Source organism: Temnothorax curvispinosus, unplaced genomic scaffold (assembly GCF_003070985.1).
Source record: "Temnothorax curvispinosus isolate PA1 unplaced genomic scaffold, ASM307098v1 QBEX01003684.1, whole genome shotgun sequence".
Lineage (NCBI taxonomy): Eukaryota > Metazoa > Arthropoda > Insecta > Hymenoptera > Formicidae > Temnothorax > Temnothorax curvispinosus.
Window position 1 is genome coordinate 19993 of NW_020213464.1, and position 25597 is coordinate 45589.

General features: G+C 44.7%; 2 protein-coding genes across 6 annotated transcripts in view; one reads left to right on the forward strand and one right to left on the reverse strand.

Annotated features, from left to right (window-relative positions):
• Positions 1-20961, forward strand: part of LOC112452807 — a 33950-nt gene extending 12989 nt beyond the window's left edge. For 2 of the 5 annotated variants that reach the window (XM_025013209.1, XM_025013208.1), the window contains exons 2-5: positions 17627-18016; positions 18198-18871; positions 18957-20061; positions 20144-20961. In XM_025013209.1, the coding sequence (XP_024868977.1) occupies positions 17627-18016; positions 18198-18871; positions 18957-20061; positions 20144-20596 (2622 nt within the window). In that variant the 3' untranslated portion in view covers positions 20597-20961. Of the gene's footprint in view, positions 1-10134; positions 10868-12918; positions 13424-13926; positions 13954-17626; positions 18017-18197; positions 18872-18956; positions 20062-20143 lie in introns of those variants that run through there. The other 3 variants (XM_025013207.1, XM_025013211.1, XM_025013210.1) reach the window with 3 other exon arrangements.
• A 224-nt stretch (positions 20962-21185) lies between these two features.
• On the reverse strand, positions 21186-25088 carry LOC112452810 (multivesicular body subunit 12B). Its single transcript, XM_025013216.1, has 8 exons — positions 23984-25088; positions 23666-23808; positions 23351-23549; positions 23105-23249; positions 22763-22846; positions 22351-22690; positions 22200-22250; positions 21186-22128 (listed from the first exon to the last, which is right to left on the reverse strand). Exons 1-8 carry the CDS (start codon positions 24015-24017, stop codon positions 22093-22095), a joined length of 1032 nt encoding a protein of 343 aa, XP_024868984.1. The 5' UTR covers positions 24018-25088; the 3' UTR covers positions 21186-22092.
• Between the last annotated feature and the right edge of the window lie 509 nt (positions 25089-25597).

Here is a 25597-nt window from a genome sequence, read left to right on the forward strand (position 1 = left end):
ATATTAATTTTTTAAATATAAATGATAGAAACTAATATTAATAGAAAAAAATACATATTTTTCGTCAATCAAAGAAGGATGGAGCGTGGAGCCGTAATAAGGTGTTGGTGTTCATGTATTCTCTACTTCCGTAAAGAATTAACGAATTGTTAACGAATTGTTTACGGAAGTATAGAATATATGAATACCAACACCTTGTTACGGCTCCACGCTCCATCCTTCTTTGATTGATTTCTAATCTTATGAGCCTTTACTATTATATTTTTCGTCAATTATTACTTAAAAATCGTAATATCAGTTTTTCACAATAGCGAAGGAGTATCGAATATAAATCAGATAAAAGTATATCTTTATATACTCTATTATATTTATAAGCATTTTACTTGTAAATGGACCGACTAAGTAATTTTTTTTTTACGAAATTTCTCGAAACAAGGACAGTTCAATAGTCTCATTTTGACTGATGGTGATCAACTAAGAGCACACTTGACTGATTGTGAGAAACTGAACTTCAATTCCGAGCATCTCACGACACACTTTTTGATGTGAGATTCATGTATAACAAATATATCCGAGTCTCCTCAATCGAATCGTATATAATAGCGATTATGTATAACGTAACGAATATCAAATTGACTCTCGGGATTTATTTATTAAAGCGTATCATGTCTCGGGACTGGTTTCAGCCGAGTTTCTTCAGCGGAAAGGGGCGATCGTAAATACGGGGCTTAAGAATGCTGCCTCTACGATCGGATAAGCGCAGTCGAGAGAGTCTCCGTCTCCGACTCCCCTCGATGTTGGTTAGTGTGCTAATCATTCGCGCGTACCGTTAGCTTCTCATTTTAGCCTTATCAAGATTTATGCGCCTCGTGCCATCGCGTCGCGATGCGTCGCGTCGAAACGCGTCCCCGTGCACGCTCGTTAATTCTCTCGCTCGGCGAAGAGAGAAGTTTACATGGTAATCACACGCGCGCGAACGCGCTGACGAAATCAAAAGTAAATCGAGCCGGAAAGTGCATTCGTTAATTGCCCGCAATTAGCAGAGGTATCGTCGCGCGCGCGCGGGCGCAACAAAGACTTTCAAGTTTAAGGTCTTTAAGAGATATCTACATAGTTTCAATTTAACAAGATTTAATTCTCCTGGTTTAATTTAATTAACAAAGATCGTATCTCGAAATAACAGATCAGTTTTCCAGCCGCCGGAAAATGCGCCGGCTAATTAACTCAAAGGCACGCTTGCGTGTAATGCAATTACAAGCGTAATTAGACGACGGTGCGGAGAGTGAATCTGTTTTGTTGGCCATGGTGTGATAAGCACAGCATATTTCCATCTAATTTATTCCATTCCGCAAAAAAGGGGAAAAGTTTCTTTAGGAAGCGACAGCATATTTTTTTTTTTTTTTCGATAAAGCGAGAGAAATAACGTGCAGTGGTACACGTACATAGTGAGACTATAATTTTTTTTGTTCATATTGCTGAAATTTGCGAGGAGAAGAAAAGAGAGATAGAGGTGGAGAAAATCCTATGGTCAACTGTGAACCTGACCGTTTGACTTGCCGATTATGCGAGCCGCGATGCGATTTCTTCGATGATGAACAAGCGAGATCATTCTTTCGTCCTATCTTGCGCTCATTCCGCGAGGAGCTATAAAATTAGCCGTGAACAACGTGTAAGATGACTATCGATGTTGGAATTTCACCGCGAGGCAAAAACGGCGAGTATACAGCAGGCCGTTGGCGTTTTTGTCGCGTGAAAGAGGAAAACTATCATATCAGGTGCATTTCACTGCGTTTGCCGTGAACAGTCATTGCCCTCGCGCGATATTTTCATTACTTACGTGACGTAACGGTAAAGTATCCTAAAACGAACGACGTCGTTAATTAGCATCATTAATTAACTGAGTTAAAATTTTTAATTACGTTCAGGAAGCGAATTGATAAAGTGTATTCTTTTTAAAAAATTCCGAAAGAAGATAAAAACTCGCACCGCGGTTAAAGAAATTGATAAGAGACGCGAGAAAAACAAATTTATACACAATTTTATCGTAGGCTGTCGCGCCGGGTTTATATTTTTTGCCCTTATCCGTTTCTTTTTCATCTTAAATTTAATTGGCGGCTCAGAATTTATCTGAACGATTCGGTATCTGCTTTTAATATACCTCATCCATCTCGGTCAACACATTTCGGTGTCGATATAAATTCTCAATTTTATCAAAAAACACCGTGTACTTGTATTTTCGTGTAAAACCTGTACGTATAATAGCATATCTTATCGTTTGTGTTAAATATGACCTCCAATATTCGGGTCAAGGGAACGAATCTCTTCTCTTACGAACAACTTACGTACATCTAAGTATACATGTAATACAACGATAGGGGATTTAATGTATCAGATAAGAAATTTGATATCTCTACGACCGCGAGACACGATTCGGTTACACGTGCTTTTTCCCTGTCCAATTCCACCGGGGCGTCGCAATCAGCTTCGAGTGCGCAAGCCGCGTGTACCGCGAGACCGCGCGCGTCAGCAGCGCGGGACGGCGCGGACCGGCGCGGCGCGGCGCACGTGCCACGTGCGTACATTCTGCTCTCCGGATAGACGCGTGGCATCGCAGTCTGTACCGGACGCGGTCGTGCTTACGTGACTTTGGCGTGTCTCTCACCTCGCGCCGTCGGACTTGGCCAACGGACAACGCGGCTGCGTGATACCCGCGCATGTCCGACGCCGATCAGACGCGGCCCGCGTCTTTCGGGACGAGCGTACTCCGAGCTCCGAGTCGTTCTCTGCGTCTCGTCTCGAATCCGTGGGTATCTCGTATCGGGAGAGAAATCTGACAATGAGAGTTATCCCTTTGACGCGATCCGCGCAATCGCGGACACAATCAAGAATTTTGAAGAATTTTCGTGTAAATTAACCGTAACGTCTAACTGAAGAGAGAAATTTATTTTATAACATCTCCGTATTTTAGGTGAAAAAAAAAATGATTACACGCATGACCGAGGACGCTGGGAGTGAAGGAGTTAACGTGAATTCCTTTCCACTCCGCTGTCGTGTCATGGAGCGGCGCAAAAGCGCGATCTTGCGTGACAATATAATTAAAATAGCCCGATCGCCGATCGCGTCGAAAGAAGATTAGTTAATTATCCGGTTCAGCTGGCCGGTGCAATTGCAGAAGATTATGGCAGCGAAAGATATATAAAACAAAGACATAGAGAATTAATCGGGCGTCGAGGAGCAGGGGATACAAAGCAGGGCGTAATAGCCGGAGTGGAAAAGCGCGTGAAAGCGAATTTGCACGGTTCAAGCTTGACGCGAGCGTGTCACGTGAGCGCGTTGGGCGAACGAGCTTCTTTTTTTTTTTTTGTTCTGTTTAAGCGCATCAGCGAGAGGATATAGAAGCCGCGGAGGAACAAAAAGCCGAGAGTGAAAGCGAATCTGCAACAAGAATAAATGTTAACCGACGGCTAATGGATGAGCGAGTTCTCGTTCAGGGGTAAACTGCTCGACGCTGGTCGCTGAAAAAAAAATCGCGAAAGCGGAATTATGAGACCTCCTGCCGTTTGAGAACTACAATTACCCCACAATACCAATCTGTGTGTAATAACATAATTGTAAGCCGTTCCGCATAACGTTCGTACGGGGTGTCCCGCCGCGCCGCGGATCAAATTTTAATGGCGGAGATCTCCCTCGGACGTACGAGGATTGCGCGCGCCGCGCGGGTCTCGGATCTTTTTCCCGGCTCGGAAATTTCATCGGGATCGTTTTTGCCCGAGCGTTTATATCCGATTCGCTTTTCTTTCGCCACGGACGATTCGCCCGATCGGGCAACCGGGGACGAGGGGAAGCGTGCAAATCCGCCATAATAGGCTCGCGATGCGCCCGCGAACTCAGACCGTCTCGAATCGGCTGGATATCAATTAAGTAATTTGTGCGGGACCCGCGCGAGCCCGGGCTGCGTGCCGATGATCGATGGGGCCCCTGCCTCCTCGACTCAAGGTCGGCGCGAGAGAGTTCAAGGCCGATCATTTTCTCGCACGAGGAAAGCGGACGCGGACGTGTGCGTGCTAAGCGAGAATTACAAGATCTGGGCCGAACGAGCGTTTCGTCCCGGGACCCCGGGAGTCGCAATCGGTGAAATCAGAGTACTGTTTAATCGCCGGGAATGTATATAATTTTCGGGAACTTTTCTTCGTGCCGTAATTGCCCGAGAAATAACAACGTTTCGCGCGCTCTTCGGTCCGCGTGGTTTTTCGCCGCGTAATTGCGCGTTGAGAGAAATTTCTCCACAGTTTTGCGCGTGGCTATGTCAAGGAAGAATAATAGATAGAAGAGTCAAACACACTCAAATTAGTGATTATTAAAAGGAGCGATAAATTCGATAATATTATTTATTGCTAAGATAAAATTATTTTATTAAAAAAATCGTTTCGAATATTACGTTAAGAAATGACGGAGGACTTTTCAATTGGCTGCGGAAGTTATCGATAAAAATTAAGATCTATTGTTACAGGACTCGACGTATATTTCGCGTACAAAGCCTTATTCATGTCGAGGCATATTGTACATTTTCAGCGGATCATGCATTGGCTGTCCCGCGTTACCTCGCGCCACTCCATCGCGCGTCCCGATGAATCTCGCATCTCCCACCGTCAACTTCAGCGTCTCGCGGGTCCTTCCGTCAGCATCTCTGGAGTCGCGCGAGGATGCGCGATCGATCGTGATACGCGCGATCATCCTCCCCCGCGAAATGCCGCGCGCTTTTACGCGCGATGCCACGCCAGAGCGTAACAATCGTAGCCGGAGCTATCACACACGCTCGATCTAATGGACAGCCGGAGGCTGCCACGGCCTAGACCGTGAAGTTTTTCTTCTCGTGATTTCCTCTTCCTCTTATCCCGGAGAGTCGCCACCTTTCTCTGCTATACGGCTCTTCCCTCCCGTATAATATCTGTCCATTGTCTCGCTGCGTACAATGGGGAAGACCTCGCGGTACTTCGCGAGCGGAGAAAGAAACGCGAGTTATTGTAACTCGCGGTTTCAATCCTCTCCCGAGTGTTGCAGCATAATGCATTCCGAAAGATGCTCGAACCTTGCTGGGGATTGTGCACCTCGCGATTTCAAATTACGATAGTTTACGAGAGAACCAAAGAGAATTTAATGGTAAATTTTATAATTTAATAATCGTAATACGACAATCTCATGCATATACACGTACGCGTTGAAAATTTGAATTTTATTGCGTATTGATTAAAATACAGAAACTACAGTTGATAACTTTTATCATACATTCCGCGACTGCGATGCCTGTATTAGTCCTTCTTGATATTTTCTCTTTAGTCATCGCTCGCATTTCGCTCGAATGAAACGCGTTTCTAGAGCTTGAAAAAGAAGTCGTACGTTTACGACGGGAGGCACCAGGAAGTCTGTTGCCATGAATGATAGTAATGTACGCATGCATGATCTCTCGTAATAAACATTCGCAACACCAGTGCAAACCTGTTACGTAGCGAAGCTCATAAAGGAAAGGAAGGGACATGAGCACCGGGGGGAAAAAAATTAAGAAGAGGAGGAAGAAGAAGTAATGGAACAATGACCAAGACATCGCTTAACTTCCGTCGCTGATTGGAGCCGTGTTCCTTAGCGATCGTTATTGACATAATTGCATCCGTTGATACGTAACGAGTTTATTCATACACCTGCCAAGTCATAAAACGAAATCGATTCTTTCGATGGATCGATATATTTTACGCCTCTATGTTCAAAACTCAACAAAATGTATAGAAAATATTAAATCACACTCTCGATACGTGTTCATTATAATAATTCGTTGGGAGATTTGAAATATATGGAAATATATGTTCAATGCATATACACACCGCGAAAACACATATGTATATGAAAATAAATAAGATAAAAGCAAGTAAATAAGTGAGTATAAAAAGTATGAAACGTATAAGAAAAATAAAAATAGATAGGGACAGATAAATATATAAGAGAGCACTTTGGACTCATTTGATTTTCTTCAATAATTGGGGCCTTCCGTATAGAGGAACTTAAAGACCGCGTGAAGATGAGTATAGCGATGAATTTCTATCGTGCGCTAGGAATTTCTATCACGTGCGAGCTTTACGAGCGAGTGAATCGAGTAGCCTCGTCCGTAGTAATATAATCGTAATAACTCTGGGAAGCCACACCGACGAGTGGCTTGCAGCGGGAGGTTGTCGTGAACAAGAAGCATTGAGAACAAGAAGACGGCCCCGGCAACTCACCCCGAAGGCAACTCACGCGGGGCCCATTACACATTGGACACGTGTGCTCACTTTTCAAACGTAATATCGCATGCGCGTCCCGCCGCGTGTTTGTTATCCGTGTCGCGCATCTCGTGTTGCTATCTCTATTGATCGCGATCGCGAGATCGGGAGCAAGAAAGCGAGCGAAGGGGTGGAAACGGCACGGGAGGAAATGATTCAAAGGATCGAGGGACCGCACAGAAGTTCGCGCTACTCATCATTAGAGCCGTCGGACATGCAATCTGGAGCGGAGTAGAGAAGCGATGAAGTGTGAAGATATATATATACCGAGAGATTCTTTCGCCGTTTTAATGATCCGGCAATGATTCGGGAATTATTTAATTTATTTTTTCAAGCACAATATTTTATAAATCAAGACGTAATTTTTTTTTTAACGATAAATGATAGATTTCCTTTCGAGATACGCGCGCGGATAGGTTTAATCTTCATCTCGAATTCCTCGGACGCACTGTTGTATCTCGCGATTAGGTTTACTATCCGCACTTTCGAATACGATCGCGGATACAAACGTATCGGCGATAAAGGGAGAGCAACAATTAGAGCGGAATGCAGGCGATAGAGCATGCGATGCGCGACAAAAATGTGCCCGGCCAGTTTTCTCTGTTCGACCGATATATGGGGCGAAAGTTCGACAGTTTGACTGTCCAACTGCGGAGTGTCGAATTGTTAAATCGCGCAATCGTGAGTAGATTAATCGATACGTTAAGAACCGCTGAGTTTTGTCTCAATATTGTCGCCCCTTGACGTTAAACGCTGACGTCGATCCTTGATATTGACGCTAGGATGAAAATAACTCCTTCAGATCGCTATAATAGCCCATCCTTCGTGTGTGAAGTTTTAAAAGCAGTTGCTTTTTTAGCTATTATACTTTCGGCGATTCTGCCGTCTTTTGTCGGCGAAATTATTTGCGGGAGAACGGGCGTCAAAGCGGCCAGCAACTTTGCGAAAATATGCAACGGAGACGGTTCTTTCGGATAACTGATCCGCGACGATCCGTATATACCCGAAATGTGCACGTTCTACTTTCGTCGGCACTTTCGTAGCCGGCTTTAAAGTGCGGAGAAATTCCGCGCGCTGATAAGATAACAGCGACACGATCATTAACGTTTGGTAGCGACAACTTTATCGCATTTGTGCGCGTTACGCCGTCGCCGTTGTCGTCGTTCTACCGCGATATATTCTCAGAATTGTTTTCTCATGTACGCAGAGAACCGTTCGCCGGAACCGGGGGACGATTTTCCTCGAGGAAGAGTCTGTCATCTGTCCTAGAAATATATCCCGGAGATAGAACGTCCCGGAAATATCGCGCTGTCTACGACATCCTAAATGTCAAGCTAAGACACTTTCGCGGAAGTATAAAAGAAAATACGACACGTTCTTTTATTTAATTTGATTCTTCCAGTACTTACAATATAACGCGCAGACGTGCAACAAATCACAATCGTGAAGCGTTGCCGTCGATCTTTCGGATTTTATTTACAGTTAACGTTTTAGAAAAAGACAGGGAGAGACAGTATGTCACATTCGCTGTTAACAACGAGCCGTAACATACCTATCGGTCTTATCTCAGCGTTGTATATCGATCCTCTGCGGTTTTTTTCGTAACTCTTCGCCATTGGCTGCCATATGTCACTCGGTGTGACACACACACGTGGCATTGTTTTACGAAGGCTTAAAAGGTGCGCGAGCGGCCAGCGGTTCTCCTCTCCCTTCTACTATCCGGTCGCTAATTGATTTGAAGTCTGAAACGTTCCGCCAGCAGTTGATAGCAGTTGACATAAAAATAGAAAGGAGCTTCGTAATGTTCTCCGCGTGACACCAATCTCACGAAGTGCTCTGTAACCGATCGATTTCCACGGAAATACATTTGAGGAGGGGAGAGACGGGCAATCGAGAGAAGTCGATGTACCCTGGCTGTTAATCGGAAGATCACGGGGACGACGTGAGAGAACCCGCACCATGAAGTTGCGGTACCCTCGTCGCGCACCTGCCTCGCACGCGGGTCATACGTACGTGCACCCGCATCCCGAGACGGTGCGGCGTAATGTTCGATTAAATTTAACGCATCGATCTTTCAATTTAGTTCAGGGCACTTAATTTAGATAATCGACGTTTCTGTCAATTTAAGATTGTTCAATCTTCTTGAAAGCATCAGTACTACTCGATGTTCGTATAGATACCCGCGCAATATCGGAGTTAAAGTAAACGATGCTTACGTAATATCGGAGGTAAAAGTAAACGATGCCGAAAGTACTTTACGTTTTTTTCGGCATCGATCGTTTACCTTGGAGCTGGGTATTGATACGTCTAATGCCGGTATTGGATCCCTATCCGGTATGGATCATGAGTATTTACGCTCGCATCGCGCGCGTAAACTTTACGGTCCACCACGAGAGAACTAACAAAGGTAATAAGTAATTAAGCAGTGTGCAAAAATCTTGTCGCGCTGGCATGCCGACCGTGGAACGGACGTTACTGGATTATATTCGCTGAAAAATAGTAAAATTGGTTTGTCGGTTAACCCGCCGCGTTCGCCAGCGCGTTTTTATCGTTAACCGAACCGTCAAATGAAACAAAACGAAGAATGTAACTTTACAAGATAAATCTCTTAAGGTCTGTCAGTGAAAATTAATTCCAAGTTGAATCTAAATCATCTAATTTTAAATTCAATCCTGATTTTCATTGAAATCGCACGCTTGACGTTTCTGAAGATTCTTCGTTTCAACGAAGAGGGCGAAGGAGTTATCAAAAATCTGAAAGATAAACATTTCGCATTCATATTTAGGATTCTCGCGAGAAATGCTTGGATTTACTCAGGTATTTTTCCCGTGCAAAAGGAACCGACGATAAGAATAAGCTACCGAGATACCCGTGATAAGAAGTGACGTAATCGCCCGACAGGACGCTCGTATTCGCGCAAAACCGGAATTTTGCGGCGCTACCAAGTGTTTATTAACGTTGGCAATAACACAATACCCGGTTATCTGGATAATTTGCCTTGCGTTTATCGCGAAACAATAGACATTTGCGCGTTACATCGCAACGATAATGCGTAGCTTTCCGTGTTTTTCTATGAAGAGCTGGATTTTAAAGAGAAAATCATGGCGTCTGGAAATCACGATTCTGCAATATCTCCGCAATATCATTCCACATATTGCAATAATTGGGTGCATGTGAAATATTAATTACAAATAACTTGCAAACAATCTTTAATTATTACATATTATAGAATTTAACAACTTTCTTACGTATATTCTTCTCAGACTGAAACGTTTCTCTTTCAATTTAACCCGTCTGGTTTCCATACGAATTTTTTCGTACTATCATCTGTTAGTTCACATATTTATCCATGGTATTTCACTCTTTCTCATTTTCGTAATCAGGATTATTTCCTCCTTATTTCTGCGAAGCCTCAAGTTATAATCTAAATGTTTTAACAAAATCCATTACATTCTCTCTATACATTTTTCGTGTTCAGCAGATTCTAATAATTTTCACTTTTTTTTTGTTGAATTTCTTTACCATGCGTCCCGTAGAGGAATCCGTTTTTTATCGAAATAGAACGGTCTGTATCAAAGATACTAGCGTATATCGCATTACAATGTATCCAATACCAGAGATACGTCGATCGCAAACTTTGTTCTGGTTTCGCGGAGCACACGTGCGGGCACGATCGATCAATCGCGCGAGATCCAGGTGCTCGTGCACCTTTGTCCCGTTTTATCGTTATCTTGCAGTCGACAACGAAGAGGATTCGTCATTGCGACGTGCGAGCCAATATTTCGCGTACGACCCGGATACCGTTGACAGTGTACATACACCTTCGGCGTCGACGATCGCATCGTCGTCATTCCTCGTCGCGTCCGACTTTGATTTTAATTGGAGTCACGGAGCAACGCGATCAAACTGATTCGATAACGATTAAGTGAACGGTACGCCGCGCCGCGATCAATAATTTATAACTCTTAACGTGTAAACTCGGTAAACAGAAAATTAGGGGAGACTTAGATCGACGTGAGTTAGATTTACGTTCGCTTTCGCCGTCGACTTCGACAGATAGCTGCAATGTAGATTCTCGAAAAAGCGAACTGACTCGAGGCGTGTTAAATTCGTTATTAAAACAATGCAGATAAAATTTTAGTTTTTGTGAACGCTCTGTTGTGGCTCTGTGCTCTTTTTGATGTGTTGATTTCTAATCACTTGAGACTTCTGATATTTTTTATTTTTTTTTTATAGCGTTCTATTGTCTTGACTTTAGACAAATGCTCCGGAGTGAGTAAATCTTCCATTGATTGATGAGAAACTTTTAACATAACTTACCGAAAACATATTTTAGATTAGGAAGGTTTAGCTCATCGACTTTAAGTCTCGATAGTGAGCAACAATCATACCGGTGAACTGATAAAGCAAGTCTCTAAGGTAACCGAGTTAATAAATCAATGGGGGGAGGGCAAAGGAGGAGAAAGGAGGGATTAATTTCATCGCGGCTCGCAAAGGAATCGGAAACACTGCACGTTTCGCGATGTCTTCGCGATGCGAGGAAACCAAAGTTACAGGTACGATATTTTAGGCGCAACAAAGGTGACGAATACGAAGGATATTAGATGCGACGAAAATAAATTGCAAACTCCTTTCCTTTTGCGCACAAAACACTCGTTTGATCTCGCACATTCCTTTCTATTTTCTATCCGGCTATGCGGACTTCCGATTTAAGTGATTGAGGGAGGCACTGCCTCCGAGCGGTCGAATGAGAATTACCGAAGGTGGTTTCCGTAAAAAGCGAGGGAGAGCAAGAAGACCTCGACGAAGTCGTTGAACGACTATTGCACAACCCACTCCGCTCGGAGAGGCCAGGCGCCGACCTGTAGAATCTCGTTTTCTAGGACAATCGCCATTCCCGCGGCGCGCATTATCGTGACAAGATCAAGAACGAGTAACCAGTATTGATAACATTCCAACGGCAACGATAGCTCGCGTGTCGCCGAATGAGGGTGACGATACGCGGAAATACGCACAGTGTTCCAGGACATCGTCATATCTTTTATCTATAATATCCTCAATTAATCAGATAGGAGGAGAGTGGCGTTAACTTGACGAAATTACGTTGAAGATCTCTTTAAAATCAAGATATAAGAATTCCTGACAATATTTCTCGAAACGTGAAGGACAGTACGAGGAACTTAAAGAATTAAATAGAAGTCAGCTGACTGGAATCGCGAACGTTTCGCGTTGCGTCTGAGAAAAGGGACACGTTCCGCTCACGTTTGCATTGGATTACGTACGGCCGGCGGTGCCATCGGTGGCCCTACCTGTTTCCATCTGGGCACGATGGACCGCGTATAAACGTACGACACACACGCGCACGCATACAATTGCACGTGAGGCAGACTTTGCGTCTCTTTCTTTCTTTCGCCCCTGCTTTTCTTACTTTCTTCCTTCTCCCCGCTTGCCGTCTTGATGCAGGGCTGAACTTGCCGATTAACACCTAAATAGCGCGCAAATGGATTATTTCGCGACTGTGGATTGTGAGAAGAAAATGTTCAGCGATGTCAAATAATTTGAAGTAATTTATTTAACCCTAGACAGACTCACTGGGGTAATACGTTACCCCACGCGAAATTCAAATTCGCATCATTTCAGCCAAATTTTTGGTTCTTTGTTTTGTTTTTCGAAATTTTTTTACTGTTTTTTTTTTTACTACCGCAAATTGATGACTACTATCGTCTTCCCTATTAAACAACAAACAAAATTATCTATTATAAAGTTTTCTAAGAACATTCTGGAAATATTATACGCGCGGTACAAGTTTGGGGTAACGTATTACCCCAGTGAGTCATTCACGCATGAGAAAAATAAGTGAGTCTGTCTAGGGTTAATATAGTTTTAATCCTGTCTGTCTTCTCTCACTTTTATAATTTACTTCTCATAAATCTTGTGTAAATTTTATCTTATTATTTATTCTTATAATTTTTTGCTATGCCTCGATTTTGTCAAGTTGTTCCTGTATTTTATTATAATAATTTAATTGATTTTCTTCTGCGTGTTGTAAAAAGAATAGTAATAATAATAATAACAACTTTTTTACTCTCTCTCTTCTCTCTTTTTCAATTTTATAATTTATTTCTTATAAATCTTGCGTAAAATTTATCTCATTATTTATTCTTACAATTTTTTGTTACGTCTCGATTTTGTAAGTTGCTTCTGTATTTCATTATAATAATTCGATTTTCTCTTGCGTATTGTAAAAAAGAATAATAATAACTTCTTGCGTTCGTTGCAATAACGATACACGCGATGATAGTTTTAGCAGAAAGTTAAGTCTTTTACGCTGTTCACACGTTCAGAGATAGAGCGTATCTCCAGAAATTCGGAAGACGAAGTGCCCAGCTTTCTATTCTACAGGATTTTAAGAACCGCTCCCAAGCCCGATGATGACGAGTGAGCTTCTTCATTGTCGCGCGATCGCAATTACAGCCAAGCAGTAACGCGACAGCGATGTCGCGAAGAAATCGAGCTCCGGCCTTTGAAAATCCGTGCCTGGACGGCAACGTTCTCCCTTCCATGCACCGTTTCGCTGGTGGCTCGGCAGCGAACGAACCGAGTGTTCACCGACCAGTCGGAGTCAGTCCGTGGCCTAAGTCCGTTGGTATTCCGCGGCACCTCGTCAAGTCTTTCTTTTTCTTTCTCTCTCTTCCTCTTTCTCTCTCTCTCTCTCTTTCTCTCTCTCCCTCGAATATCTTCTTCGCGGCGCCGAGGAGCACCGTTGTCGCGGCGCGCGAGTGTCTTCAAGTTCTCCGAAATTTCCTCTCCTTCCGCATGTGCGTGCGTGTGTGTATTACCTGGCCGAGATGCAACGCGCTCGCGTGATCGAGCTCGCAACGCCTCGGTAAAGCTGGTCGGGGACCGTCGAGGCTCACCGAACCCCCGAGGGGTCCGAGAGAGGACCGCGGGAACGCGCGGAATGCCGCGCGTAGCGCGCGGCCAGGTGAAATTCGGCCGCGCCGTTGCGGAGTGCGTCATCGGGAGCGATGTAAAATTCCGCGCGCGTTCGTACAGATGCGCCAGGATCGTCCTGAGATAGCGCGGAGGCCAGCCAGGAGGAATTCGCGAAGGTAAAGACCCGACTTCGCGACAGCTAACGTCCGCTCCGAATGAACGGCAAGAGAACTCCAAGATGAGTGGTTCGGGTGGACTTAAAGTCGATCCAAGAGGTTCACCTACTCTCGAGCCGTCCCGAATTCGTATCTTTCAAGCGTGAAGTTCACTCATATGTGAGCTTGCTATAAATTTGCCACGACTTGGTTGTGAAGCGCGCGATTTGCTCTTCGAGAGAGATTTAAGAAAAACTAAAAGATGAGATCGTTGATCAGTTCGCCAGAGTTACTCAGAGACGAGGAATCCAAGTTCGTAGGATATCGTGATTACCTCGTCGACGCCGTTGACGGGAAGTCACTCGACGCCCGACACCTGGCCGTCTTTGTACGTTCCGCACGCACGCACGCACGCAGGCACGCATGCATGTAGCACGTCGGCCCCGAGCGGGAGGGAACGCATATGGTGCCGGGTCGTTTCGCGAGCAAAACAATGCGAGCGCGTCCCGTCGTCCGCAGCTGTTGCAGCGGCGCAACAAATGCAGTCGGCGGTACGTAACGTGTGTTCGGAGAAAGTGCGTTCTCCATTCATCGGCCAGCGGAACACCGGCGCGACATACACCGAGGAGCGTGACGTCATCCGGCGAACCGCTCTCGTCGCGGTCATCGGGGAGATGCGTCGTCGCGATATCACGCGATATCAGGACTCCGTTTACCGGTTCCTCACCGGTTTCATCGCGCTCGCGCGACGTATTATCGGCTCGGCTCCGGTTCGCGCGGCGCGGCGACTCCGATCGGCGGCCGAGATCGAGGCGGCCGATCTCGCCTCGATCGGAGCGAACACAAAGGCGGATAACTGTACCGATCCCCCGATCTGTCTCGAGCCGGCTCGCTTGACCTCCAATCGCGCACCTCCAACCGAAAAACCGTTGGCCGGCGAGCGGAGAAAGTCGCGCACAGCACACTTTTCGGCGTGCTGCTCCGCGCGTGCTCCGAACGGCATGGAGCGAGTTCCACGCGAGTTCGTGAACTCGCGTGGACTCGCATTTATTATGGAGCGGAGGACGAGCCAGAAGCTATCTACCTCTCGCTGCGCGGCATTGAAAGACGAAAACACGAGTCGCTCGTATTGTGTCACACTTGTCTTCCTGCCGGAGAGACGTGCCGCGGCACATCCTCCGCGGCGCTTCCTGCCTGGCGTCTTCAAGGCGCTCTCGTGACTCTTCAGCGTGACTTTTCACGGTCATTGTTACGGCCGACGGACCGTTTCCGTATCGTCGTGGGAGATTATTGACCGACGTTAACGATTCTCTAGAGACGCGAGCAATTTTATAAATAGGTCCTGAGATTAAACTCCCATCTGAGAAAAAATTGAATTCACTTAAATTCATAGCGTCAAATTATACTCAATTCATTTTTAATCATTCCTATAGGTCGCCACTGTCCTTATTCAATATGTAGTAATTTAACTATTCCAATAAAGTCAAAATAATATTGTTTTGTATTAAAATAATAAATTTCGACGCACATAGTAGTTAAAACATGTAAATAACAAAATGTTATCTAGCTCAAGGTATTGGTTTAAATTTCATTCTTTAATGTTTAACAGTGAAGAGTTTATGATTTGTAAAGTGAACATAAAATAAAGTAACTCAAGAACCTCTTCAGAGAGTTTACATGAAGCTGCGTTGCGTTAAATACGAGAAAGAAGGTTGACGTATTTCATTTCAAACATTAAATTTCTCATCGGTATCTGAAGCAAATCTTATCACAAAATAACAGTTCGCGATGAAGATATTAAAATGTTAACAAAAACTTCTGCTTCATTTCCTCTCCTTCCATATTTAAATATTTACAATTATTTGATGTACAATCAAGTATGTCGCAAGGTATAAACTTGCTCGATATTTACATTCTTCAGTGATTGTTCAAGAGAATTTCGTTTAGACCGCCGTTTTACTTTTACCTCGTTCGCGCATTAAAAAAAAATCGTCTTGGCCAGATTCTTCTAATTCGTCTCTCTCTCTCCCTCAAAACCAGGGGCGTATAATTTATGGCCAGCGCCAACGGCCTGAGAAACCTCCGTCCCGATGACTCGGTAACCTTGTAATCGGCCGGTCCGCCGCGCGCGAGGTTCTTAAAGGAATTTCACGGAAGGATCGTCCACGCGGTCCCTCCCGTTAGCGAGTTCTCCTCCGGCGAGCGCACGTATTTCAGGTTCGCGTGATTATTTCGCCTCTCTGCGACGCATGGAGAATGAGAGGACTCGTACAGGAAAGATTCGATTCCAAAAGTTCTCAGAGCTATCAAAATATACGCGTCGAAATTTAATATCTTCGGAAGAGAAGGCTTCATTCCGATGAGATGCGAGTCACATAAAAAGAAAAGAAATTGTTATGAAAGAACGGATCGCTGAAACGCGAAAAGTGGCGGTGCATGGAAGGAAGCTCGGGACCAACGACAACCGATTTTTTTTAGACAGATCGTATCGGGAGGACCCCACACGACGCGATTTAGCTCGCGTCTAAAAAAAAAACCGCTCTCGCTCGCTCGTTAATTGGCGGAGACACGGTCTCGTTCTTCGGGGCGCGATTAGCATCTCGCGTTTTAATTAGCTGCGGCCGCGGCTTATCGGCCGCGAGGAGACGCTGAACATCGGCGAGTTATTTGCCGAGGGGACTCTTCGTTACGTTCCAGTCGATGTATGTATCGTATTCGTAACGCCCGTAAAAGCGGGAAAGGCGGGCGCGAGATATAGTGCTGCATATCCAGCCGCGAATAAACCACGCGTAATCGCCGGCTTGCACTTTAGCCTGCATCGCCCCGTTAGATCGCTCGCCCGCTCGAGAAACGGCGTTAAATTGACTAGCGGAAAGTGCCGCTTCGCGGTTTCCTTTTCTGGCGAGGCGAGCTCGCCGCATGCGGAAACGGAAATCTGGGCTCGTAAATCCCCGGAGAGATTCTCTCTCCCGCGAGTTGAAACCGCCGAAGAATAATGACAGCGAAAATAAAACTCGAATAATTTAGCAAATTTACAAGCTGTCGATAACGTCTTTTAATTTCTGTTTCTAATTTCCAGTTTAATTGTAAGTACACCGATCGGACATAAACTTTCGCCCGGGAGATAATATCACGAAAATCGCAATTCTCTTCCGTGCAAAATTAACTTGCCGCTCGTAGAAATCCGGAACTGAAATCCGGAATTTCAAATATTCGTAAGATAAATTTATTTTTGCAAAAATAAAAAATTTTGATAATAAATATATACATATAAATATGTCAAATATCACGCATTTTTCTTGTACACTGTTAATTCTAGCTAGCCACACTTATTTTCGAGTCCTTAATTCCCCACACTCCGGTCCGTCAGACCGCTCGACTTGTGGTCGCGTTGTCATTTTCATTCTAATTAATATTTTTAAGTTTGTACTGTAGAAATTGGAGCTACGGACTCTGAGAATAAGTCGTTTCAACTCTTCGATGAAATCATTATTCCGATCATCGCCAGACTCGCCAAAGAATCTCATTAACTGAGATAATGATGGGAGTCGTCGCACGTCATCGTGCATGACCCCAAAATGCAAATGCCCCGCTCATCCTTGGCCAGTCAATGCGTCAAGTTGGAAATTGTTTACCTAACAATGGACCGCCGTCGCCGATCGTTCTATCGTTTCGCGGGCCGTGACTTACCGGTTCTTTGGTGGCCGGGTCAGGTCCTTCCGGTCCTGGGAGCCGGTCCCCCCCTGCATCTGGACGAGCGAACGCGGACGTCTCTTTTTCTCCGAGTCAGTTCAGCTCGGTCGCGACTTCTCTTCTTTCGCGCGCGCGCGCGAAGCAAGGCCGAAGACCGGCCCGGCATTGTTCCACGATTTTGCTCAGACGTTGGCGGTATTCATCCCTCGGTCTGCGCGTCGTACTCGCATGCACGATGAATATCTATCTCGTCGCGATCCGCATTGTGCAACGCGAGCCATTTATCCCGAGAGAGATCTGGAGAATTTAGAAGAAGGGGAGACTCTCCAAGAGATTCTACAAAGGAACCTTTTATTCTGTCAATCCGATACAAATTTAATTCTTTAATATTTAATCTATAATTCATCAGATATTTTTGTGAGGGAAAGATCGACTTTTAAATTGATCACAGAATGTCATTAAGATTTGACAATAATCCTTAATGTGGATATTTTTCGTGAGATTTATTTTTCCGAAATTCGTGTTTTTCAGATGGAAGCCGAAGTCCGGACGCTCAAGCAGGAACTGGCGCGGACCCAGGAGGCCCTGAAGACCGCCACGAAGAAATGCCGGGAGCTGGTGAGGGAGCTGGACCACCGTACCACCGGTCACGAGTCCGAGAAGATTCTGCGGGATCAGCAGCTCTCGAGGATATTGCGGGCGCTGCTGTTCCTGGAGGCGCGTCTTAAGCAGGAGCAGAAGTCGATCAGGCAGATGCTCTGCGAGAAGGACAACGTCATCAGGAACCAGCAACTGGAGATCGCGATGCTCAGGCGGTATACAAAGAACTATATTAAGAGCAAACGCGATCGAACGATGTCGGCTACCGATGTCGAGGTCAACGTCGACAAGGATCTGCAGAAGGACTTCGGCAATTTGCGAGTAATTTGAAAAAAATTAACACAATAATTAGCGCATAAGTCTGTCTACGATCAGCAGCTTTTAATTTATAAAAAAGAAAAATAGGGAAAATAATAATATAAGACTATCAGAATGAATTTTACACTTTCCACGTTCTGTTTTTTTTTCCTAAGTTCAAACCTATTCGACTGGTCGCTTTCAGAGAGAAACGCTGCAGGAGAGCGGTATTGGCAAAGAGATCGCGAGTCTGAAGTGCGAGATAATCAAGCGGTTGAACCCGGCGTCGTCCGGCATCCTGGACGAGCTGGACCGCAACAGCGTGAGGAAGACGAACAGTTTCGCCGGTAGCGATATCTCGAAGACCAGTCTGACCAGCAGCGAGAACACGGACGCGTCCATCGTCACGACGACGACGGAGGGTAGTCCCTCGTTGCTCAGCACGGAGGGCTTCTGCGAGGGCGAGAGCACGGACGTGTCGCCCGGCTCGACCCTGAACAAGTGCTCGAGCAGGTGCACGCCGACAACGGTGACCGACAGCGAAAACGAAACGACGATGATCGTGGATGACGAGGACATAACGGAGGAGGACGGTACGACGACAGTGTCGACGAAGAGGAGGACGAGGGGCCAGAAAACGGCGTCCAAGAGTCCCGACGTGATTGAGGTAGTGGTCGGTATCGCTAGAACGGAGAGCAAGGACGACGGGATGGACTGTAACTTCGCCTCGGAGGACGAGGAACAGACAAGGATAAGTAATCAAGAGAGAGATAAAGAGGAACCGATTTACATCAATGCCTGCAACGAAGTGAACGAGAGGAATCTACAGCGGACGGAGCAGTCGAGGACAAAAGATGATTATAGCAATAATAATAATATGTACGTAATATGCATGATTTTCGTTAGATGCAATTATGTTTTTTTTTCTCTCCCGTTACGTTCCGTCTCGATTTCTTTTTTGCAGCGAGACAAAGCTCGAGACGCCTGAGTTGACGGTGGAGGACACCAGTGGAAATTGGTATAGCGATCCGGATGAGGATCGGCTGAACGATGACGTATTCAGGCATAGCACTTACCGGCCAAACAGCAATCATAATTCCGTGTTGGAGTGCGTAAATCAGATCCTGCTGCAGGATATGGAAGAGGAAGAAAATTCGGTGTTATCGGTACCACGCCGGTTCAAACATCGCGGCAGAATCGTACGTTTTCAGCCAGCCAGGTTGTCCGACATCGAGTCGGTGGGTTCAGAGATGGAGAGGAAGAACTCCGAGGAATCCGTCGCGGATAATAAGGATTTATCGAGAGAGGAGGAGACCGCGGAAAACGAGACAAACGCGTCCGAGGACGAGTTTGGCATGAGGATTGTTCAAAAAGAGTCAGACGACGACAGTTCAAAGGACTCCAAGGCGATCCCGCTAGTCATCATTGAGCCCAAGATCGACGTCGAGGAGACGCGAAAGATCCTGACGAAACCTCAACCGACCAATCCTCCGTTAAAGATGGAAAGAATCGAGGAAAAGACCTGCCTGCAGATGTCCACGAGAGGATTGACGATCGCCAAGAATCTGGATTACGAGGATATAGAGTCGTTGCCGGAAATAACGGCGACATTGCCGACGCCGCCCAGAACACCACCGGCGTTACCGCCGAAGCCACAGTTTCGCAACAACACACTAATCCTGAAAAAGATACCTAGTCCATCGTTCCTGATTGATGAAAAAAGGCAACAAGACCCAGGAGGCGCGGATCCTATTAAAAAAAGCATTCTAGGACTGGTATCTTCCTCGTCGTCGAAGGCGGCGAGGAGCCTGAATCTGGAGGAAGCAAAGAGTTCGACCAGGAACTCGGCGAGAGAAACGAAAGGTCGCGAGGAGGGTGGATTCTGGAAGAATAGATTCAACCATGTGCGCTCGTCCTTCCAGGTGAGACAAAAGGAGCCGGATCAGACGAAAGGTGCGGTCAGAGTGACGAACATCGTCCGGCATTTCGAAGAGTTCAAGATCGGTGACCCCGAGGAACAAACGAAGGACAGAAATCGCCCAAAGGACCGCCACGTCGAACTCGAGCACGTAAGATCTTTTTTATCGAAAATAGAATATTTCGAGAAAGCTGTATAATTTAAAAAAAAATGAATTTTTTCTCTCACCGCAGGAATTCGATATCCGACAGAACTTCGAGGAGTTTAATCTGGACGAGTGCGATCTGTCGGACGATCCCGATCGACCTGAGGGTGACGGATCCGAGAGACTTGGTCACGCGCGGCTCAACAACGCCGGCCAGACCGAGAACAGCATTGCCAAAGACAACAACAATGTTCCTGCTGTCGGCAACGGTACCAGTAGCAGCAGCAGTAGCAGCAGCAGCAACGGTGAAGTTGGAAGCAGCGGATACGATCACTTTCTGGAGGCGACCGGCCTCAGTAACAAGTCGATCCTTACACCCTCGAGATTGCTGAGCAATCACAAGAGCATGCTGAAACCGAAGGACGTGAAGTACAAGAGCAGGATCAAGGCCACGGCGGTGCTGGAGAGGCATGGGGTACAGGCGACTCCAGCCGGCAATATGACGACGCACGTCAGGCACTGGACTGGACCGTTCGTCTGACGATTGGCCAGTTTTCTGCCGACTAAAAATATCTTTCGCTCCGCTGTGTCGGCCGACAACTCACCGATAAAGGCGCATTACAGAAGATTTTGATCGCTTTTATTCGCTGATTAATTGAAGATCTTTAGTCGCTGTTTTCGTGACGCAGCGAGTGACTCTCACTCTTAAAGTGCAAATGGAATTGTTGTATACAGTATTGATCGAGGGAATTCTTAACGAAGATACGAACAGAAAAACGCAACCTCGTTTCCTTAGTACGTTATGACGCTAATGTGTGAGTAACTAACATTTATATACACATATAAATTACATTATTTTTCGTATGCCTATAAAAGATACATGAGTCGCTAGATCTTGAAGTTGCACTTCCAGTGGTTAATTTATTTAATCCTTCCTCGGTGAGATGTTTATAAAATGTTGATCTAACTATTCCTGCTGTGAAATTATTTATTAGTCTTTATATGATACATATGTAAAAAATATAACTTGTCTCAACTTTTGGTATATTTTAATTTATAAAGCGTTATTGAGAGAGAAAGAAATCTATGATCTTTCATTACCTTAGTCATTTAATGAATGATACGATATCTAGTGGTTTTCGACCGTCATCTTTTATTAAATTATTGTTAACATACAAGTTTCTATCTTAAATTACATTCACGTACACTTGTGTGCGATAAAACGGAAACTTACGTAAGGTACGAATTTAACGATGAATAGAACGGAAAATTCAAATGGAAGATTAAGATTGAACGTAGTGTTCCGTTGATATCGAACAATTAGATTTTTTTCAGTATACGTGCTATATACACAGTCATATATTTTCAAACATGATTACACAGATCATAGATGAGTATATATAAACAAAAAAGATATAATACTTTATTGCAGGTAAAGAAAGAAAAGCAGCACTTTGAAGGAAAATTATAAAAAAAAAGAAACTATTGTGTCAAAAAAGAAATAAAAGGGCAGTAGAAACAATAAAATTAAGTGGCTTGCACTCTCGTCACGCATTTGGACTGCCGCGTTAAGCATTAAATGTGCAGCGAGACTGTGATGCCACTCTCAACAGTATTATGCGTTCGTTCGCGTGTTTAGAAGCGTTGATATGCGATATTAAGATGCGCAAAAGATCTCACATTATAATACAATTGTGTGTACATATATTTTACATATACAATCTCTACTATCTATCAAAAAATAACGCAAGTCTATAAAAATATGACAACGTTATCACCAGTATCAAAATTTAAATGTGGGGCGTGAAAGAAGAAACGCGTACATCGAATTAGTTCTTTTATCTTATTCCTTCTTGAACATTACACAATCCCCATTTTAAGCGTCATGCAGGCTTCATTCTCTCGCGGGTTAGTATAAATCACTCGTTCAGGCACTCCATTTATACGCTTGTTGGCTAGCATTATATCGGATACGAACGACTACGACGAAAAGAGATCGCTCGGGAACTCGAATTAGTTTTGGCACGCCGTCGCCTTTCAAGTTTCTCTTTCCGCACGAAAGTCATAAAAGAACTGCAACAGAACTTGTGTCAGTTATCTATCACAAGAAAAATTTGTCAAAAAACAATGAAAAAGAGGCATACCTCTCTATCCAAGTCCTTTTGCGTCCACACCTTGATAACAGGAAGTTTATTCTGTCGAGATGAGAAATAAGATATCGTTAGGTTGTAAAAAATTAATGTGTGTCACTCGCACTTTGTTTTACATAAGCTAGCTTGAAATTACTATACTTACACTAGCAGAATCATGATGATTAGTAGTAAGACGAGGATTAAGCGCAAACGGAACTCCGTCGAGATCGGACGATCCCGGAAGTGTACCGTAAATGGGCGTGGATGTGACGGCCAATGGTGTAGACATAGGCGGTTGGGGCGCGGGCCTCGTGGGCCTGATCCTAGCGTTAGGACTCAGGACCTCGTAATCTCGATCGGGCTCGTCGTCCTTGTTAGCTGCGATTTGCGGGTAAATCCCGTTGGCCGGTGGTTTTGGTGAGAACTTTGGTTTCGGGGGCCTTTCGGGGACTGGCCTGTGAAAGGTTCCATTTGACGGATTCGGGGAAGAGCTCTGCAGTAAACTGGAAATATCATAAAATACGTATATTTATAGCATAAAGTCGATACACCTTGCTCGATGCGCTGAAACTTACTCTATATTAACGTACGACTGCGAATCCGAATTCGCATTTGTGATATCGACCGTCTTGTAGCACACACGAACACCATTTATGACACTGAAAGAAAAATAGATAAGATACAGCAGATATCGCGATATCAAAATATCGCATTCTCTTTGCACCCCACATATTTCCGGTAGATATAGTCATTCCGTACTTATCTATATTTATATCTTGTAATTACTGTATTACTGGACCGTTTGTTATAGCGTTTACTTTCCATTGTGCTACTATAAAAATACAGATAGAGGATTCATAAAGCCAACTAATGGTCGGTCTAATTAAAAGAGTCGAATTAAATCGGCGTTTGCATACCCAGCGGCGGAAAATCCGACAGGAGCCAGTTTGGAGTCCTTGTGGATTATCCTGCTGCATATTATTATATCCGTGACCGCTCTCGCGCACAGGTCCTTATTCCTAATTTTGTAGCACACCTGTTTCTTTCGCCACGCCTTCTGCCCTGCAAAAATTTCACCGCGATTCATTTAAAGTAAAGACTTGCAAACTTGTTTATCCGTAGGCATGCAGGCATTGTTAGTCGCAAACGGAGAGAAGGCTCACTCGAGTCCACGGTGTAGGAGATCATGCTGTACCCTTCTGGCGGAGTGTCTCGCTCATTAATCACCACGATATCCTCGACCACGCAGTCAGGCTGGCCCTCAGTCTTCGAGAAGCAGATATATCTACCCTTCTTCTTGATGAACAGTCCGCTCTCCCTCCACAGATCGGCGTCGGTGTCCTGATCGTAGGTTCTCGATACCTTAACGAGACCGCATACCGATTACCTCCGACCACCGCGACGATATATATATATATATATATATATATATATATATATAAAATAAGCAAGCTGAGAATATAATATTAGCGCCGTACCACTGTGAAGTTCGGTGGACACTTGTCTAAGTCTTCCACAACGCAAATGGCAGTTATTGGCCTGTCATCCGGGAGTACGGCCGACACTTGATGGACCAACATTTTGCAGGTCTTCTTTGACATCTCGCTGCAGTCCCGGATACCTAATTACATTCGTTCCCCGATTAGCGATGAATTTCTAACGGAAATGTTTGGGTCCGATATGAGTGTATAGTAAAATATAGCAATGTAATAAGTATATAATATATTTGCAAATATTAAATATATTAAATAAGCAAACGTTAAGTACTAAGCACTGGCGAATACACATTTGCGTACTATTAAACGTCGCATCCTGCGTCTGCGAACGCATCGCGAGTAAGTCGCATTAAAGGAACGGGTGGATTGTTACTGATAATCCTCGTCATTGTCATTAAAGTGGTCATTGTCCGACGGTCGTCGCGAAGGAAATTCACGCTGTTAACGCGAGATTAGATACAATCGCGGCTTTTATCGTCGCACGAGATAACGAGGCGATCGAAAAAAAAAACCCCCCGCCGCGGCGGTAATCGCGCCGTAACTCCGACGTATCGTAGAAACGCCGATCGTTCCAAAAATATCAAACGTGACCGACATTCTCCGCTCCACGAGGCTTTCCGAAGCGCAAAGGCGATCGACTATGAAACTCCCGTTTAACCCGACGCGACGTAGCGAGAGCGCCGATCGAATCCCTCGGTGCGATGTACTCGGGTTCCTCGACTCGGCGCGCGTATAACGAATTCCGAAAACGAATTATCCTCGACGAGTAAGACGGAAAAGTGAGCTATGAGAGAATTATTAGCGCGCGAGTTTACGTCAATATTTAATTAATAATTTAATGAAACCTACAAATCGATTTAGTTAGTTACAGTTTTAATATCGCGAATCTCTTTAGCTATAATTAATCATTTATTTGAACTCTCGACGCTTTTCAAGCGGAGACATCCTTACGGTCTCCGCGTTATCGCGTTAATTAGCGCGGTAGTAATTAATATTCTGAAATAGCGAGCTCGCGGAACGTTCGACTGTGCCGCGCCGGAGAGATAGAGAGAGAGAGGGAGAGAGAGAGTCATTCATTCATCCTCGACGCGAAATCCTATTAACCGGAGTAACGAGAGCGGCGATACGAGTGACGGATTGACAGCGGGCGGGGTTGAACAACCAAGCGGGAAGACGAAACGAGGAAAGGAGGAACGTAAAGTGGGACGGCGCGGCGGCATGCGTTCGCGGAGGAATGTGCATGTGCCGTCGCGTTAGTAGTCGCGAACGTCAACGGGTGGTCTCGAATCTCCGACACTTCGAACGAGTGCCAAGCTGATTTCGGCATTGAACTTAATAAACCTCGTACAGTAGACCCCTGTATAACGTGAGTTCAAATAACGCAGATTCGTGTATAACACAATGAGAAAAAATTTTAATACTTTTTTTTTAGTAAAATAAAAAATATTTTACTGCTTCTTTAATATTTATTTTTTTACAATAAATTCTCACATTTTTTATAAATGGAACGCATTCCCGTGTACGGAGGTCTACTGTATATTATTTTAATATTTTATTCTTCTAATATTTTAATATTTATTGGCTTCTCGAATGTCTCGATAAAATTGATACCATCTTTTTAATTAAATATTAAGTGAAATAATTCTTGATCGGGTAAATAAGATCGTCACTCACAAATGAATGACGGGGAGTTTACGCGTCCACCCAACCCAGATATAAGTGATTGACATTCAAAGTGTTTTAAGTACGCAGCTTTACATATATGCAAAGAGACTTTTCGACGCTCCGTATGTACTTTCCCTTATGAAGTTCGAACTGAAAACGCGTGGCTTTGCACATCTAAGGGCCTTTTCAGTCCCTTCTGAATGGAAAGGGATTTTTTATTGAAAAAATACTTAGAATGCTACAAAAAAA